The 14,851-nt window shown below is 51.0% G+C and overlaps 6 protein-coding genes across 6 annotated transcripts; 1 reads left to right on the top strand and 5 right to left on the bottom strand.

Moving 5' to 3' along the window:
• Positions 1 to 62: 62 nt before the first annotated feature.
• On the bottom strand, positions 63 to 960 carry KY384_001334 (uncharacterized protein; the record flags this gene model as incomplete). The annotated part of the gene is made up of 3 exons (XM_044809865.1): positions 63 to 361; positions 413 to 765; positions 899 to 960. The coding sequence occupies 3 exons, from the start codon at positions 958 to 960 to the stop codon at positions 63 to 65; spliced, it is 714 nt and encodes a 237-aa protein (XP_044672877.1).
• A 3,023-nt stretch (positions 961 to 3,983) lies between these two features.
• Positions 3,984 to 7,490, bottom strand: KY384_001333 (uncharacterized protein; the record flags this gene model as incomplete). The annotated part of the gene is made up of 3 exons (XM_044809864.1): positions 3,984 to 4,629; positions 4,680 to 7,178; positions 7,243 to 7,490. The coding sequence occupies 3 exons, from the start codon at positions 7,488 to 7,490 to the stop codon at positions 3,984 to 3,986; spliced, it is 3,393 nt and encodes a 1,130-aa protein (XP_044672876.1).
• A 396-nt stretch (positions 7,491 to 7,886) lies between these two features.
• On the bottom strand, positions 7,887 to 9,258 carry KY384_001332 (uncharacterized protein; the record flags this gene model as incomplete). Its single annotated transcript, XM_044809863.1, has 2 exons — positions 7,887 to 8,534; positions 8,575 to 9,258. 2 exons carry the CDS (start codon positions 9,256 to 9,258, stop codon positions 7,887 to 7,889), a joined length of 1,332 nt encoding a protein of 443 aa, XP_044672875.1.
• Positions 9,259 to 10,008: 750 nt separating this feature from the next.
• KY384_001331 (uncharacterized protein) lies at positions 10,009 to 10,773 on the top strand (the record flags this gene model as incomplete). Its single annotated transcript, XM_044809862.1, has 1 exon — positions 10,009 to 10,773. The coding sequence occupies one exon, from the start codon at positions 10,009 to 10,011 to the stop codon at positions 10,771 to 10,773; it is 765 nt and encodes a 254-aa protein (XP_044672874.1).
• Positions 10,774 to 10,873: 100 nt separating this feature from the next.
• Positions 10,874 to 12,058, bottom strand: PSMD14 (26S proteasome non-ATPase regulatory subunit 14; the record flags this gene model as incomplete). Its single annotated transcript, XM_044809861.1, has 3 exons — positions 10,874 to 11,052; positions 11,099 to 11,885; positions 11,990 to 12,058. 3 exons carry the CDS (start codon positions 12,056 to 12,058, stop codon positions 10,874 to 10,876), a joined length of 1,035 nt encoding a protein of 344 aa, XP_044672873.1.
• A 384-nt stretch (positions 12,059 to 12,442) lies between these two features.
• On the bottom strand, positions 12,443 to 14,797 carry KY384_001329 (uncharacterized protein; the record flags this gene model as incomplete). The annotated part of the gene is made up of 1 exon (XM_044809860.1): positions 12,443 to 14,797. One exon carries the CDS (start codon positions 14,795 to 14,797, stop codon positions 12,443 to 12,445), a length of 2,355 nt encoding a protein of 784 aa, XP_044672872.1.
• Positions 14,798 to 14,851: the final 54 nt, after the last annotated feature.

Below are 14,851 nucleotides of genomic sequence, written 5' to 3'. Positions count from 1 at the left end.
ATTCCACAAGGTATGGACTGTTGTTTCGAACGTGACTAGGACTAAGAGTCCGGTCAAGGCCTTCACAGGCCACAGTCACCGCCATTCCCAGGACCGATCTTCACGTCACTCTTATGCACCCTTTCCAAATACCCTAGCTCAATCAACTTTTCAACGCTTCCAGTCCTACCAATATAAAACTGAGCACCCAGCCCAGGCTGCCCGAACCAAGGTGCAATCGGTCCTCCCTCCACGACAAGCGGTTTTGCAACCATATAGACGTGGTAACTGTTCGGATATATGCCATCAGGCGAGGTGTTCAGGTTATTTGGCGGTAGAGAGCGTTGGTCATATGGCGAATCGGCTGCGGACACATATTTGCCTACCTCTGGTGAGCATTCATGAATTCTGAGGATGATCGGTCTTCACGTACCTGTCTCCTCACCAAATCGATCGACCAACGCCCCCACCTGCAGGGTCATATTACCAACAATGGGGTTCCCATTCAGATCCAGGTAATATCCATCCTTTTCGGGATAGACCCACCAGCCGGTTGTCGCGTTGGTCCACTTAGCAAGGAAATCCCCTGGCTTCTGGCCTCCGAATCGATCGTAGTCGCTCACAAAAGACAGCAGTGGGAGCTTCTTCGGCAGCTCTTTCGGACCCAAGCGGGGATCGTTGCAAATCGAATCCTTGCCTTTTACCCCCGTGTTATTTGTGCCATGGCAGTCACAGTGTCCCCTTGAAAGGAGTGGGGTCTGAATCCTTTGATGGAACGAAAGGGCACTGGCAAGATACGGTATCACCAAGAAGAACAACAGAAGATGCATGGTTGAAATTGAGAGAATTGCACAAGCTTTAGCAGTCCAGAGTGGTATGAAAGAGGGACCCCCTGGGAAGTGGAGAATAAGGTGGATACCCCTCGACTTCACTCACTTCCTTTTCTGGAAACTCGCAGCCATTCTGGGGTAGCTCGGGCATCTAGACCAGCCTGTCTCATCTCTCTGGGGCCTAGTGCAGTCCTGTCAGACGGGACAATCTTGCGCTAGCGAACCTATAATGAATCTCGGAAGATATCAGAGAAGACAACCTAAAGCACTACCAACATGCTGAATTCCTCAATGTCGCCCTGACCTAGCAAGAAATCAAACACACTGAATCCCAACATCACAATCCCCATCTCATTCTTCAAAAAAAAAAAATCTTCCACAATTTAAATGTTCCAGGCCCTACGCATCCATATCTACCCTGCCCCTTTCCCCCCTACCTCCCTCCCCTCTCCGGCCTCCACTTTTACTCCTCCCTCTTCCCCTTGATCCCCCGTCTCTTCCACTCCTTCCTCAACCACAGATTGTGCACGATATCCTCCTTTACATCCCTCGGCAGCACCCTGCTCAAGATACCCGGCAACTTCGGTTGAGGAAGAGGAGTCAGTCGGGGGTTCAGACGCGCGAGCGTGCGGTCGATGGCTTTGGTTGCTTCGTCGTCGGAGTTGAATTCGTCGTCTTGAGGTTGGGGTTGAGGCTGGGTGGGCTCGGGGTCTCGGGGGTTTGCGACTTCCTCTTTATCATTATCATCGTCGTCGTCGTGGTCATGGTCGTCCTCGTCGTCCTCACTCTCGACACCTTCCCCAGCAGACTCGTGCACTCGTCTCGAGGACCTTCGCGATAGACTGCCAAGCGGCTCGTGCGGATGACTGCCCACATCCAGATTTACCCCCCACTCACTACCCTTGCTCTCTGACACCCTTTCCCTCTCCTTGCCCTTCCCCTTCCACCTCCACCCCAGCACCCGCCTTCCACCTTCCTCCTCACCACTCTCCCCCACCACTCCACAACCCTCCTCACCACCATCCTTTTCCTCTATACTTCTTTGCTCTGCAAATATTCCTAAATGGCAAGGACGGCGATGTTGCTGCTCTTCTTCCTCCCCAACCCCACCCCCCCCCCCACCCCCTTTCCCAACCCTACTCGCCCCCCTCCCCCTGTCGTCTAAGAAACGAACTCTTCTTCCCCCTCTCCCTTGATCTTCACCCCTTCGATCACTCATCTCGTTCGTCGTCGTATCGGTGGGGTTGGCGGCACCCCTTCGCACGCAGTCTCTGTCCTTGAAGACAGGCTGGGTGTAGGGGACGAAGCGCCTTCGCGACGCGGGGGTTTGCGCATGGACTGCTATTTGGAAAGGTGGGGTTGGTTAGCTGATGATGCTTGGTGGGATGGAGGGCAAGGGGAAGGGAGGGGGGAAGGCATTCTCACATCTGATAACTCATACGATTCTTTCCCCTCCCCTTTCTCGTCACCTGGCTTTTGCTTTTCACTTCTATTAGGATGGGGATGGGGGTGGTAGGACATCCCTTTCCCGCTAGAAGAGGGAAAGGGAAAGGGAAAGGCGGGGAGGGTGTTGTGCGTGGCTTTAGTGTTGTTGTGATGGTGAGAAGGAGGAGGGAGGGGAGATGAAGTCAGTAGGACGTAATGGCAGGGGAGGTAAGGGGAGGTATATAGGGCATGAGTAGGCGACCAAGGCTTCTTCTTGCCTCGGGGGTGGTCCTATTATGTTTATTATTCTTGCCTGCAATGAAACCATGCTGATGAGAGGGAACCCTCGAGGAAGGGTTGGTAGAAGGGATGGTCCGCGTGAAGAAGGCAGAATGAACGTGTGATGGTGTTTCCGTCAGTGCTGAGCACCTGATGCCAAGTATGTTGTTGTTTGCTATGGATATTCTGCTCAGGCAGCACGAGATTGCCTTTCTTTCTGGGTTTGGCAAATGTAGCGCTCCTCGTCTGGCTTTTCTGCTAGCTTCGGCGGCCTCGTCGTCCCCTCTCCCCCTCTCCCCCTCGCTCCCCCTATCTCTCAACCCTGAATGTCATATCCACACAGTATTTTTCCCCTTTCCACATTCTCGGTACTCTCCCCACTCATCACCATCTTTTCCCTGACCACCATTTCCCTCTACTAATCCATCTTTCTCTTCCCCCCTCCCCCGGCCCCTCCTCCTCCTACTTCCCCCTGCACACCCCACCCCCTCGGCCTCCCCATAAACACCTCTTCGAATCTCCTATATGTCTCCTCAGCTTCTTTCTTGACTTGAGCCTCTGATTTCGCCTTTGCTTCTGGCTTGACATTCTCGTTGCCTGCGGATTTTGCTGTGTTATTGTGACAGGTGGAGGTGGCGAAGTTGTGAGACTGTTGGAGAGGAGGCTGTTAGCTGGTTTCTCTTCTTCTTGGATGTTTGGGGGTCGGGATTGATGTGTGGGGAGAGGTGGGAAGAAAGAGAGGGAGAGGGGATGGTGCAACTAGGATAGGGCAAAATGGGAGCCGGGATGCGGTGAAGGGAGGAGAGAAAAGGTGGGTTAGAGGAGGCGGCGTGCTCATTAGGAAGGGCAGGACGAATAGCTGTGGTTCAATACGAGGAAGTTCCGACATAAGGATACACTGTGATAAACCAGATGACCGCAAAAGCTGGATCCTAGGGAATGAGCTGATGTTCGTATATCTTTCCATGTGAAGCAAGATGCTGGTATCAAGAACAGAGGAGAAACGTACCGTGCTGATTCCAACAGCAGTGTCGGCGCGAGAGGCGGAGTCTGGCATCTTCACTCCCTCCCTCTTTTGTAGTGGGGCGAAGGTGGTTGTTATTTATTTTGGCAGGTAGTTGCGCGGAAGATATGCTGGTGATCAAGATTGGGTGTTAGAGTCAAAGCGAGAGACTGTGTCATCAATACGCGGTGACACGTGGCTGCTGACGTACTCTCCCGTAGGCGTGGCGTGTATGCAGCACGAGAAGTGAAATTATTCATTTTTCCTGCTTGCGGAGACTTCGAGGGCATAAGGGCCTGGAGATGCGAGCTTCGCGGGCACCGATAGCGTTGGGAGTATGATTGCAAAGCAAGTTCACCGGCAGAGAGATCATCTTACCATTATCATTATATCCTCATAGTATCGCCGTACTAGTGAGACAAGCTCAGCCTCCAAGGGTATACGCACATATAGTGAAAAGCCTCTCCTCACATAACGACGCATTTCCCGTCCTTCTCACCCTCTCCATCACCACCTCCACCTTCTTCACTATCGCCCACCCCATCCCCACCCTTCCCTTTCCTCCCCCTCTTCTTCATACCCATGAAACCCCTCCTCTCCCCACCAGCGCCCGCACTCAATCTATCCAACCTCAACGCTGGTCCAAAACTCTGACTTCGTTTCGGCGCACCCGCGCTCCCGGCACTCTGCAGCCCCCTCGAACCCGAACGACTCTTCGACCGACTCTGCTTCGAAGAAATGCTGTCAATGGTGTGGAGACGCTGAGCAGCTGGTCGAAGCAGAGACGGCGATGAGCGGACAGCACCAGGATTAGAGCCGGCCATTAGACCAGGCATGCCCTCTCGTGATGGTCTCCGGGATGGACTGCCAGCAGCACCGAGAGCGCCAGGTGGAGGAGCTGGGATTCGATCCCCGGAGGCGATGAGACTTGGTGGTCGATGACGGCCCTGGTTTGGAGACGGCGCTTGACGGAACCGGTTTTCGAGGTTTGCAAGTTGTTCGGCGCTGGGCATGGATGGGATGGCCGGGAGATCGGGAAGTGGTATTTGTGGAGCACTTGAAGATATTTGAGGCGGTGAGTCAGACCCTTGTCGCGTCATCGGCGAGACGGGGCTTTCGTGCTTAGGACTTGAAGGCATCGATGTGGATGTTTGCATAGGTACCGGTGGGAGGGGGGTACGACTTCTTCTGAGCTGTCTGGTCGGAGCCGAGGATTGCTTCGTCTCCGAATTGAGGTAGCCATTCGACCGACGTACGCTGACATGGGACGTCGTTTCGACATGGTTGTCGATGTGCGACTAATATCAGGATCACTATTGTTGCCAACGGTGTAGTTCGTGCTGACAGGGCTAACAGGCCCGGAAAGTTGATCGAGACTTTCAGTCACAGAGCGAGAGCTGATTGTCATCTGCGGACGAGAGGCGGCGGACCTTCGCTCTGCTAATGAGCTGATGCGGCGCGAAGCTGCGTTCTCATACATCGTATTAGCACGTTGCGGCTTAGGCCGACCGCTGCGTAGCTTTGGTAGAGTTGACTGGCTCTTTGGTAGGGGCTGTAGACTTTTCAGGAGGTGCTCAGGTAAGGGTCGATCCGCGTTAGGCGCATATGGTGGTGGTGGAGGAACCCAATTGTCAGCATCACTTTCATGTGGCAGCTCTCCACGGCCGTTGGCACGTCTATATTCAATCCTTGCTTCGTCGACAATACGAGGTGGGTTGCGTTCGCGTTCTGCAGCTACAGCTGTAGCCGACCGGTAAAGAGAGGTCCGGGACCTGGGGTGGTCAGGGGAATAAGGCCCATCAAAAGCCTCCGAGGCTTCCTCAGGACTCAAGGTAGGCGAATCGTTTTTGGGTGCAGCCATTGTATTGGGGATTGCGAGAGGTCGCACGATGGCTTGTGGTCCTCGGGTTTGAGTACGCATGTTGGCGATTGCGTTGGCAGTTGGAGGAAGTGGTGGTACCTCTGGTGAGGGAGCAAGTGCATCGACAATTGTCATCACTGGCCTTGGGCCTCGTCTAGTTCGACGTCGAGCAATCTCGACTTCCACCTCTAGGTCGATCTCTTCCTCCTCCAGGGTTTCCGGTGTCTCTGTGCCGACTTCAAACGTGAGTTCTTCGACTCCACCATCTCCACTTCTACGATCAAAGTCTAGGATGATGAGTCGTCCACCATCGACAAAAGCAAATACGTCTTGTTCGAGATCGACGTCTCCTCCTACAACACCACCCGGCGCAGCCACGATCAGCCGCTCTTGCAATGACGTAGAATCATGCTGATGATTCTGCTCGACCCAGCTAAGACCTGTAGCCCCCGGAATCTCTACCACTCGCCGACCCTTAGCGAAGACATTCTTGTACTTATCCACTAAGACATCCCAGTTAGGAAGGTCTCTCCGATGGGAAGCTTCTCCTCTGGATGATGACCTGATAGGACTCCGGGGTGCGCTGGCCGGCGTTTGTGGACCAGAGGCACTGTTTGGGTCCTCTCCTTGTGACATCACAGGCACATCCAGCCCTTGGGGTACTCCGTATAGCCAGATATCCTTTCCTAAAAACCCAGTAGCTACTAAATCACCAGTGTGGCTTGCTGTAGGTAACGTGCAGGGAGCTAGATGCTTTCTCGACGGGTTTGAATTCTTACGTCGTGGGCGTTTGGGTCCTGTGAAATACGTAGTGCCATTTCGTAGATCGTCCGTCCTCACAGCTCTGAAGCTCTCAAAGACACGATCAAATGTGAACGTCCAAGTAGCATCACCGTCAGACCGATTTGAGAGCAGTGCCGCATGGCTACAATCGCGGCTGCTGTTGGGAAAGATGATCTGAGACGTCCATATGTGGCTGATTTGTTCTGCGACTGGAAGATCTTGGTTATCCTCTGCATAGTATGGTGCAGTCAATACTACTGTATAGGAATTTCGGTTGTTTCGTGTAGTGCCGAGAAGCACGGTTCCATCATTGTTGAAAGTAAGATTATCCACCCAGTCGCATTTGACAGATCTCCTATCCACCTCGCTAGCACTCGTTGCCAAAGAGTAGAGCTCAACGCCCCCTTCAAAGGCAACTGCAAGGACCTCTCCTTTAGGCGTCAAAGCCAAGGCATGAGGTACGCTTCCAAGTGAAATCGAGCGCACGTGTTTTGTAGTTTGATTTGAGATGCTGTAGAGATTCGCATGACTACTTGATATTACGGCCAAGGTGGATCCATCATCAAGTATGGCAGCTGCAATCGGTCTCCGAAAGACTTTGAGCTCCCTCACCACTGAAATCAATGCCGAGCCTGTATCGAGCAGGTAGATTCTTGACGAAGACAAGGCCAACGTCCACCGTCCGTTAGGCGAAAAAGCAAAGTCGAAAGCTTCACCGCTGGGAAATGCAGCCGAAGAGCTTGTCGTAGTGGTAGACACCAAGCTGATCACAGTCCTCTTTGGGTGTAAAAATACTTCAAACAAATTGCGCTTGACCTCTTGCGCGAATTTATTTTTCAAGTTTGGTAGACTGTCCTCCGTGAATGGCCCAGCGTCCGCGACCAAATTGTTGAATGCATAGGACGGGCATCGTGAAAGCTGATGTGCGTAGAGATGTGGGGTCTGCGATGCTTCGCGCCAGGCATGGTCGACGAGGATAAGAGAGGCAAAGGTTTCGGGATCAACGAGGTAGAGGATACTGTGTCCAGCAATGTCAATGATGCGCTGCTTGGAAGATCGATTGTTGATTTGGGCGGCTGTACCTTTCAAGTATCTCTGCGGGCAATACTCTGTGTCTGTTCTTCACCGCCGCTTTGCCTTTGCCTTTCGTATCGAGGGATGTGGAGTCAAGTTCATGGTGATCTGACTGTACCTCGTCCGTCGACTCAGACTCGGTCGTCGAGGGTGGGTCATCGTCTGTGGCTTCTTTCACTGATGGCTTCTCCGAGAGCTGCGACTCCGGAGACGGCGGTTCCGGGGACGGCCAGTCTCCAGGTGTATGACTTGCCATTGGGTGAGAGGTTGACAAAGGTCATCACGAATCGGATTGAGAAAGCAGAAAAGTGAATGAAGGGGAGACGCGCTTCATCGGCATATGTGAAACGGAGAGGTGTGTGGCAGCATGGAGCTTTGATCATAGAACTAACCGCAGTTTCAGGTACAAGAGTTGCAGGAGTGGCTATGGCACGGCCCCCGGTGCATGCATGACGTACCATTATGGCATGTGTCTACTATGGAAATACACCGTCCCGGATCTTCAGAAGAAAGAACATTTGTGGATTCTATATCCAGAATAAAAGTGCCCTTGACTGGTGCAGTGCCCCCATTCAAGCACCCATCAAATTACTGTACAACAAAATCCCCGTGATGAGTGGATATTGAAGCCGATCAAACACCAGATCCTATACTATGATGACCTTCCTTGCTCTCCCCTGTTGTTCGTAGACTCATCCCTGTTGCTACCAAAGAAAGGGATGAAGCCGGTGAATGAAGATTTCATACTCTTCATGGCCTCATCCTGTTGTTTCTTCTCCTCATCGGCCATCTCCTTCAACCACTTCTCCCCATTCTCCCTGATCTCTTTCTCCAGAATCTCATACTGTTTTTGGCCCCGCTCGCGGACCATGTCCATGTATGTCTTACCTTGCCTTGATGCCTCGGCGTAAGTTGGAAGCTCCGTACCGTCAGGTCCAATCAATTGGCCACCCGCCCCACCAGAAAGAGAGGAAAAGAAAGATTTTCTCGGTTTGGCACCTTGTGCTGTGGGCTGCTGTTTTCGAACCTTTTCCCGAATCGCAGCTTCCCGTCTCGCATATGAAGTCGGGATGTGTTCGCCCTCGAATGATTTCAACACTTCCCGTAGGTCTTTGTAATTCATGGACGCGCAGTACTCGAGGAAGGCAATGTAGGAAACGAGGTCTTTATCGCCAGGTTGCCCGGTCCATGGAGGTAGAATGATGGCATTCTCGGGCTGTGTTTTGACGTGTGAAGGCTTCGTATCAAGCACGATGACCTTACTTGGGTCTCGGTTCAGGTAGGATATGTCCTGTCTCTTCTGTCAGCCATTGCAGTCTACGCTATACCCACTCACTCACCTTGATATATTCCCCGTTTTCATATTTTGTAGCTTCTTTAAACAAAGGCCAAAGGACAACTCGATAAGGGTCCAGTTTCGCATAGACTTGCTGCCCAATGGCTATCGAGCTATCCGTCCATATCACAAGCTCATAGTATGAGCTCAAGTACCGTAAGAAGTAGTCCACCCCAGGTCGTTTCGCCATCCGCCAACCGTGTTCCCTCGACCATTCTGAATGCACAAGTAGATCTTCCATGCTTAACACGAGTGTGTAAGGTCTTGCCCAAACGGGATCTGGATCAGGCAGTAGCTTTGGGAAGGTTGGCTCGGTATAGTAGGCCGATGTTTCACTCATCCGTGCCTTCACACGCTTGTAGAACGACCCAAGAGCCCAGCCAGAGGGTGCTTCGGGGTGTCTCTTCTCATCTTCTTCGGTTTCCCAATTCCGCCCCTCCCATATTATTGTACCCAGAATTGTGGAGAAAAGGACGGTATAGGCTATCTGTGCAAATCGTACCCGTTTCTGCTCGACTGATGAGACGTGTTCGTACTTGGGTATGTCGCCGCCTCTGCCTCCATCAGAACCAGGTTTTTCAGTTATGTTGAGACTCCTTGGATCTGATTGCCTCGACTGTGCCTCCATTTCCGCATCTAAAGTGGACGGTATACCCTGGGTCAAGTCTGGCAACGGCCTGCTTCGCATTTGAGCTGGGTCAACAGCTGAAGGCGATTCCGACTGGGGTGCAGTATTTTGATTCGAGCGGCCAGAGCTTCGAAACTCATCCTGCAATGTAGAGTATTGAGGAGAATTGCTACCTTCCTGAGGGAACGATTGGTCCGTATGTTTTATCTGCTCGTCGATGTTCTTAAATTTCTCCTCCAGGCCAGCGCCATCGATTGGAACTGGTCGCTGCGACTTAGAAACACTAGACGGACTTGGTCGCTGGCCACCTGGACCATGGCGACTCCTATTAGCTGAGCTGGGGGGTTGATAGTGGTGAGGGTTTTGTGGTTTATTCTTGCTCGCAAAATATCTAGGTTGTTGAAGGACGATTGAGGATGTCACGGGTTTGGGGTATATGCATGTTCTCAGAGGTAATCTAGCAGCTCTTCTGAGCATAATGACATACCCAAACGTAGTGATGTATTGATGAATATATTTTGGAGGTTTGAGAAATCTACAGAATTAGATCATAGTTCAGCCCTATGACACCGAAAATGACATTTTCCTCCGCACGACTCCAATTTCTTTCATTGCTTTACCCCGGCTACAGAAATTTGACATGATATCTTCTTCGCCTCTTTGGATATTCTGTTGAAAAAGTGCGGGCAGAATGATGTCGTGCCCCCAAGAACGGCAGCAAGGCTACCAATGATCTTGACCGTCCCGTAGGCACGGTACACCCCAGTTATCTTCCGCTTCGTCCTCCTTCTTTCTTTCGACTTCTTCGCAATGGTCATGTCAGACGAAGGATCTAAAGAGTTCAAGGATGAAGATGTTACAGATTTTCGCTTCTTCGAGCTGCCCTCAGAGCTCCGCCTAAAAATCCTCTCTCTCATAATCGAGTCACATGTGACGATCGACTTGCAGCCGAATATGCACCGCAACGCGCCCGATCGTCTCAATCTCTTCCTTACTTCCAAGCGAATGCATGCGGTGGTAGCTGGCTTCTTCTTCGGCAGTAATACCTTCCGTATCTTTCCCACACATGGCAGATACTTTGGTCCGAAAGTCGCCCCGCTGCTTGCGCGGCTACCTACGAAATATAGGGAGATGATGACTTCTTTGGAACTGAGATTGGGCCCCGGCTGGGGAAATCCACCAGATTGGTGGAAGGTCCACAATACGAATCTCAGGGACTATGGTGACGATTGGTTGGGATTAGGAGACATGAAGGACGTTAATAGATTGATGGTGTTCGTAGAGGTTGACCCCAATCAAGACGTCTTCAAGACCTTTAGAAGGTCGAGGGTATCATTTACAAAGTTTTCAAGGAGCTTGTTGAGGGACATCATGTTTACGCTTCCTGGATTGACACACGTAGCATTTGATGCGTGGCCGTCTGTCAAGCTTGATGGTGTGTTGATGTGTGCGATGATGGAAGAAACGCAGCGAAAGGGAATTGAGGTTCACCTTTCGAGAGAGCTTGAAATGCAGAGAAAATATGCAAGCTATCAATTGCAGAGAGGGCAATTCGATACCACTCTCGCAGTTTAGAGCAGTTCTTGTCTCTTGCTATGTGACTGAAAATTTCTAATTGCAATATTCGAAAACGCCTTCGCTATGCTCGGATTGGTTGTTTCCCTGCGAAATGATCTCACAATTCCTCATCCACATCCATAGATCCGTTTGCATGACCATTGACTCCATTCGGCTTCCCATTTGGCAAAGCCTTCTCCGCGCTACCTTTTGCTACCGAAGCTTCCTTGTCAATCATTTGTCGCGAAACCGAAACGATGTTGTCCTCGATCAGTTGTTGCCCGACGTCCTCCAAATCTGCCATTGGTCAGCGTGAAACATTAATCGTGGTGCTAATACATACGCTTTTTTGGGTCCAATTTGCCGACGTATCTTGTCTTGAGCTGGTCCTTTGTCAACTCCGTCTCCTCCTTCACGCGCTTCTCATAGCCCTCCGCAAACCCTACTAGTCTCTTCAACTTTTCTTGATTATGTGCGCCTTCTTCTCGGAAGTCAGCCATCTGCAGAGCGTCCGTCCATACATGCTTGTGAAGATTCATCAACATATTCTCTTCTAGGCCAGTCTTTCTGTAATTGATTCCTATACTGTAGTAATGTCGATTCAACCCATGTATCAGTGCTTGTATAGATGGTTTGTTTAGATGCCCTAGGTTTGAGGTGGTTTGCCGTGGTTCGTGGCCCAACATCAGTGTTTGAGGGTTGATGAGCCGGAAAGCGTCAATGACGACTTTGCCCTTGACGGACTGTATCGGATCGACGACAACCGCAACAGCTCTTGGTGTCAGCTGTTCGAACGACTGCTGTGTATTGATATCGACGGAGGAAAGCCAGCAGCCGAATCCAGGATGTGAATGATACCATCCAACTACGGTCTCTTGTCTGCCCGTTTGCCGTAACATGTCCATCATCTTCGTCTGGAATACCGGATCCACTGCCTCGACGCTGACTCCTGTACCACTCTGTGGCATGGCAAATACGTCCACTACCTTGACCGTGTAGTCGTCGACGAATTCCCCAAGCATGAGGCCCATGACTTCCATAGGTACACCAGCGCGGCCATGCCGAAGCATTTTCAAGAGGGCGAGAGATGAGATGTAGACGGTTTCGGAGTTGTCAATAAGGTTTGTATCCTGTGCAAGAGAGCATCAGTATACTGAACGTAATCGCAAGAGTAGTCTGTCTGCAATGCGCGCGGCAAGCTGCTCAGTGGTAGATAGAAAGCTTCTTGACTTACTGTTCCTGGCGGCGCGGTGTCTCCGCCCATGCCTCGGCCTTGGCTTAGTAGAGAGGCGAGTCGATTCATAGCGGCTAGAGTTTAGAAGGTATTAAGAGGTGAGGCGATATTTGCGGCGAAGGGGCTGTCTCTATGTGACGAGCTGCGGTTGTCTATTCTGTAGGTCTATGGTCTACGCAACGAAGACATCGGAGCTTTTTGAGTTCGACTCGATCTAGACCAAGACAGGCTAGCGTGAGGATCCGACACATTTACAGCGTAACTTGCGAGATGTGCTCAGCAAGCACGCAACTCACCAACTGCCATTCTCACTCCGTGACCCAGATCACATCGGTGGATAACGTGAAGGCGGCATCTCTGATCTCCTACAAATCATTTCACACCGCCAGACAGCCTTCATCATTGCCAAAAATAGCCTTCAAGTCGAGAATTCGTACATGATGCCCACTCATTTTAAAGACCCCACCTCTCAAGCCAGATATCCATCCAAGCCTCACTGACGGGTTCCAAATTTGATAATGTTTTACTTCTTGCTCTAGCCATGTCCGTAGCAAGCCTAATGGACGGCGGTTGAGCCACCATCCGGAAGAAATCAATGATCTTAAGCGCTGGCAATTCATCAAGCACTTTCTTGTTTTGAACATCGCTCTCCCTCTCTGCCCTTTCAAGTCTGTTGACCCACTCGCTCATCGGCACAGCCTTGACTTCCTCTTGGCCAAGACGAGCAAGAATGGCGGGCACGAACTGGCTCCAGGGTACGGGATGAGGGTTGACTACATTCATGACGTCAAGTTTGGCTCCAACATCTTTCTGCGAGGCTACGATATCCATGACAAATTTTGCAACAGTGTCCACAGGAACCCAATCCACATGCTCTAGATCCGTCGGCAAACAACGCAATGTCTTCGAACTCTTCAGCATCGCATAAATCCACTCATTTTTGCTCCATATACCTGGCCCAGAGACCACACCTGCGATCTGTCCCACTCTGAGAATACTAACGAGAACGTCACACTGCCTCGCCGCTTCGCCGAGGATGCATTCAGCGACGTATTTACTCTCCGCGTAGCCCATGTGCGCCGGGGCGACATGATTGGTGACGAGATGTTCTGGCACAGCGCTCGCAGAACGGTCGACATGGTGGTAATTCGACACTGAAGAAGCAGAGGAGACGAAGATTATGCGCGGATTCTTCTTAGACTGGAGATTGAAGTCGATGAGATTGCGGATGCCGATGAGATGGGGTTCGAATGTTGCGAAGGTATGGGTGAAGTTGACAGGCCATGCGTTGTGAATGATGATGTCTGCTGTTGCAACAAGGGCATCATATGATTCATCTGAGATGCCAAGACGTGTAGAGCTGAGACTGGCGGTGATGAAGGAGACTTCTGATAATTCGTGTTGGAAGTCTAAGGCCATGAATGTTTTTTGCTGCCTCGCTGAGGCGTTGGAAGAGCGATTAAGGCAAGTGATTTGGCCGATTCTTGGAGATGTAATGAGATTGGAAAGGATACGAGTGCCTAGTGAGCCGGTCGAGCCGGTCAGGAGGACGTTCAGCTTCGGGGTAAGGGTTTTGGTATATTTCGCAACTGATGCTGATATCTCGGCAATTCTTGGGGTTTCGATACCATTTGCTTGAGAAGCCGTACTTGATTCCAGATTTAACTTGTGATATACGACTTCTGCCAGCTTTTCAATGCTTGGATGAGCATACAAAGTCTGAACTGAGAGCCACGACTTATCCGACATAGGAAAACCAGCTTTGATTGACCGAGTGATGGCAATGCTCCCAATTGAGTCAAGACCTCGTACGAAGATGTCTTCACGCTCGCCGAGCTCAGGAACTTTAAAGGTCTCATTTACACAAGCACTTACGAAGTGTTTGACTTGTGAGAGCTCCTTCGGACGAGTCAGTACAATACTGGACTTCCCGAGCGGCTGATCAAGGTCCGAATACAATGCCTCAATCTCAGAGGCGAATTTTTCCGTCGTCATCTTTCGCATCACAGTACCTTTGCCAGCTCTCTCAAAAGACTTGTTGACATTCGCGACCACTATCATGGCTCGAACGATACGGCCATAGTCACGAGCTTGCTGATTTGCATATTGAATAGTAGGCCAGATCTCGTCGATCAAAGCACTGATTGCTAGCTCGACTTCGGGCATTGGCTCAAGCAGCAGCGCTGGCTGTAAACGACCAAAACCTACTACCAAAGCTGCGGACACTAAAGGATGGCCTGTGATGATGGCCTCACTAGGCACGGGATTGATTTTAGCGCTGTTAGACAACACTATGATATCGTCTTTCCGACCATGGAATCTCCATAGATGAGGCTTCGTTGGGTGAGGTTTGAACAAGTCTCGGGACTGATACTCTTCAATGTTTGGGTAATTACAGGAGAAGCTCCGGCTTTCTCGGGCTTGTGGGTCATTGTGAAGGATCAATTCAAAAGCATCGTCATCGGATGGTCGCATTTCTACGCCAGCGAACGGGTGGAATTCAAGGTAAGCCCAATCCTCACGTTGAGCGAGAAGTGTTGGGATGCCGTTCGTCTCCGTCGAGCCGTAAAATTGACAGACGTTAGTCATTTTGCTGAGGATACCTCCAGTGTTCTCACTCAATGGCCCTCCAGCATAGAGCAAGAACTCAAGGTCTTTCATAAGCTCGAGGGCTTGAGACTCCAGTATTAGCTGCTCAAATACTGAGGGTGGCGCAAATATTGCCTTCAGCTTGTGATACAGCATAATTTCTCCAGCTAAGTGTCCAACAGGGGGCTTATCGGCTGGACCAAGGACCACAGTTGCCATTGTAGAGTATATGGGAATCACAGTCAAACACATTGTACCTCCAAGCTGCATCAA

Source organism: Bacidia gigantensis (genome assembly GCF_019456465.1).
Source record: "Bacidia gigantensis strain McMullin 20006 chromosome Unknown contig_132, whole genome shotgun sequence".
Taxonomy (NCBI): domain Eukaryota; kingdom Fungi; phylum Ascomycota; class Lecanoromycetes; order Lecanorales; family Ramalinaceae; genus Bacidia; species Bacidia gigantensis.
This window is presented reverse-complemented; position numbering and strand designations above follow the sequence as displayed.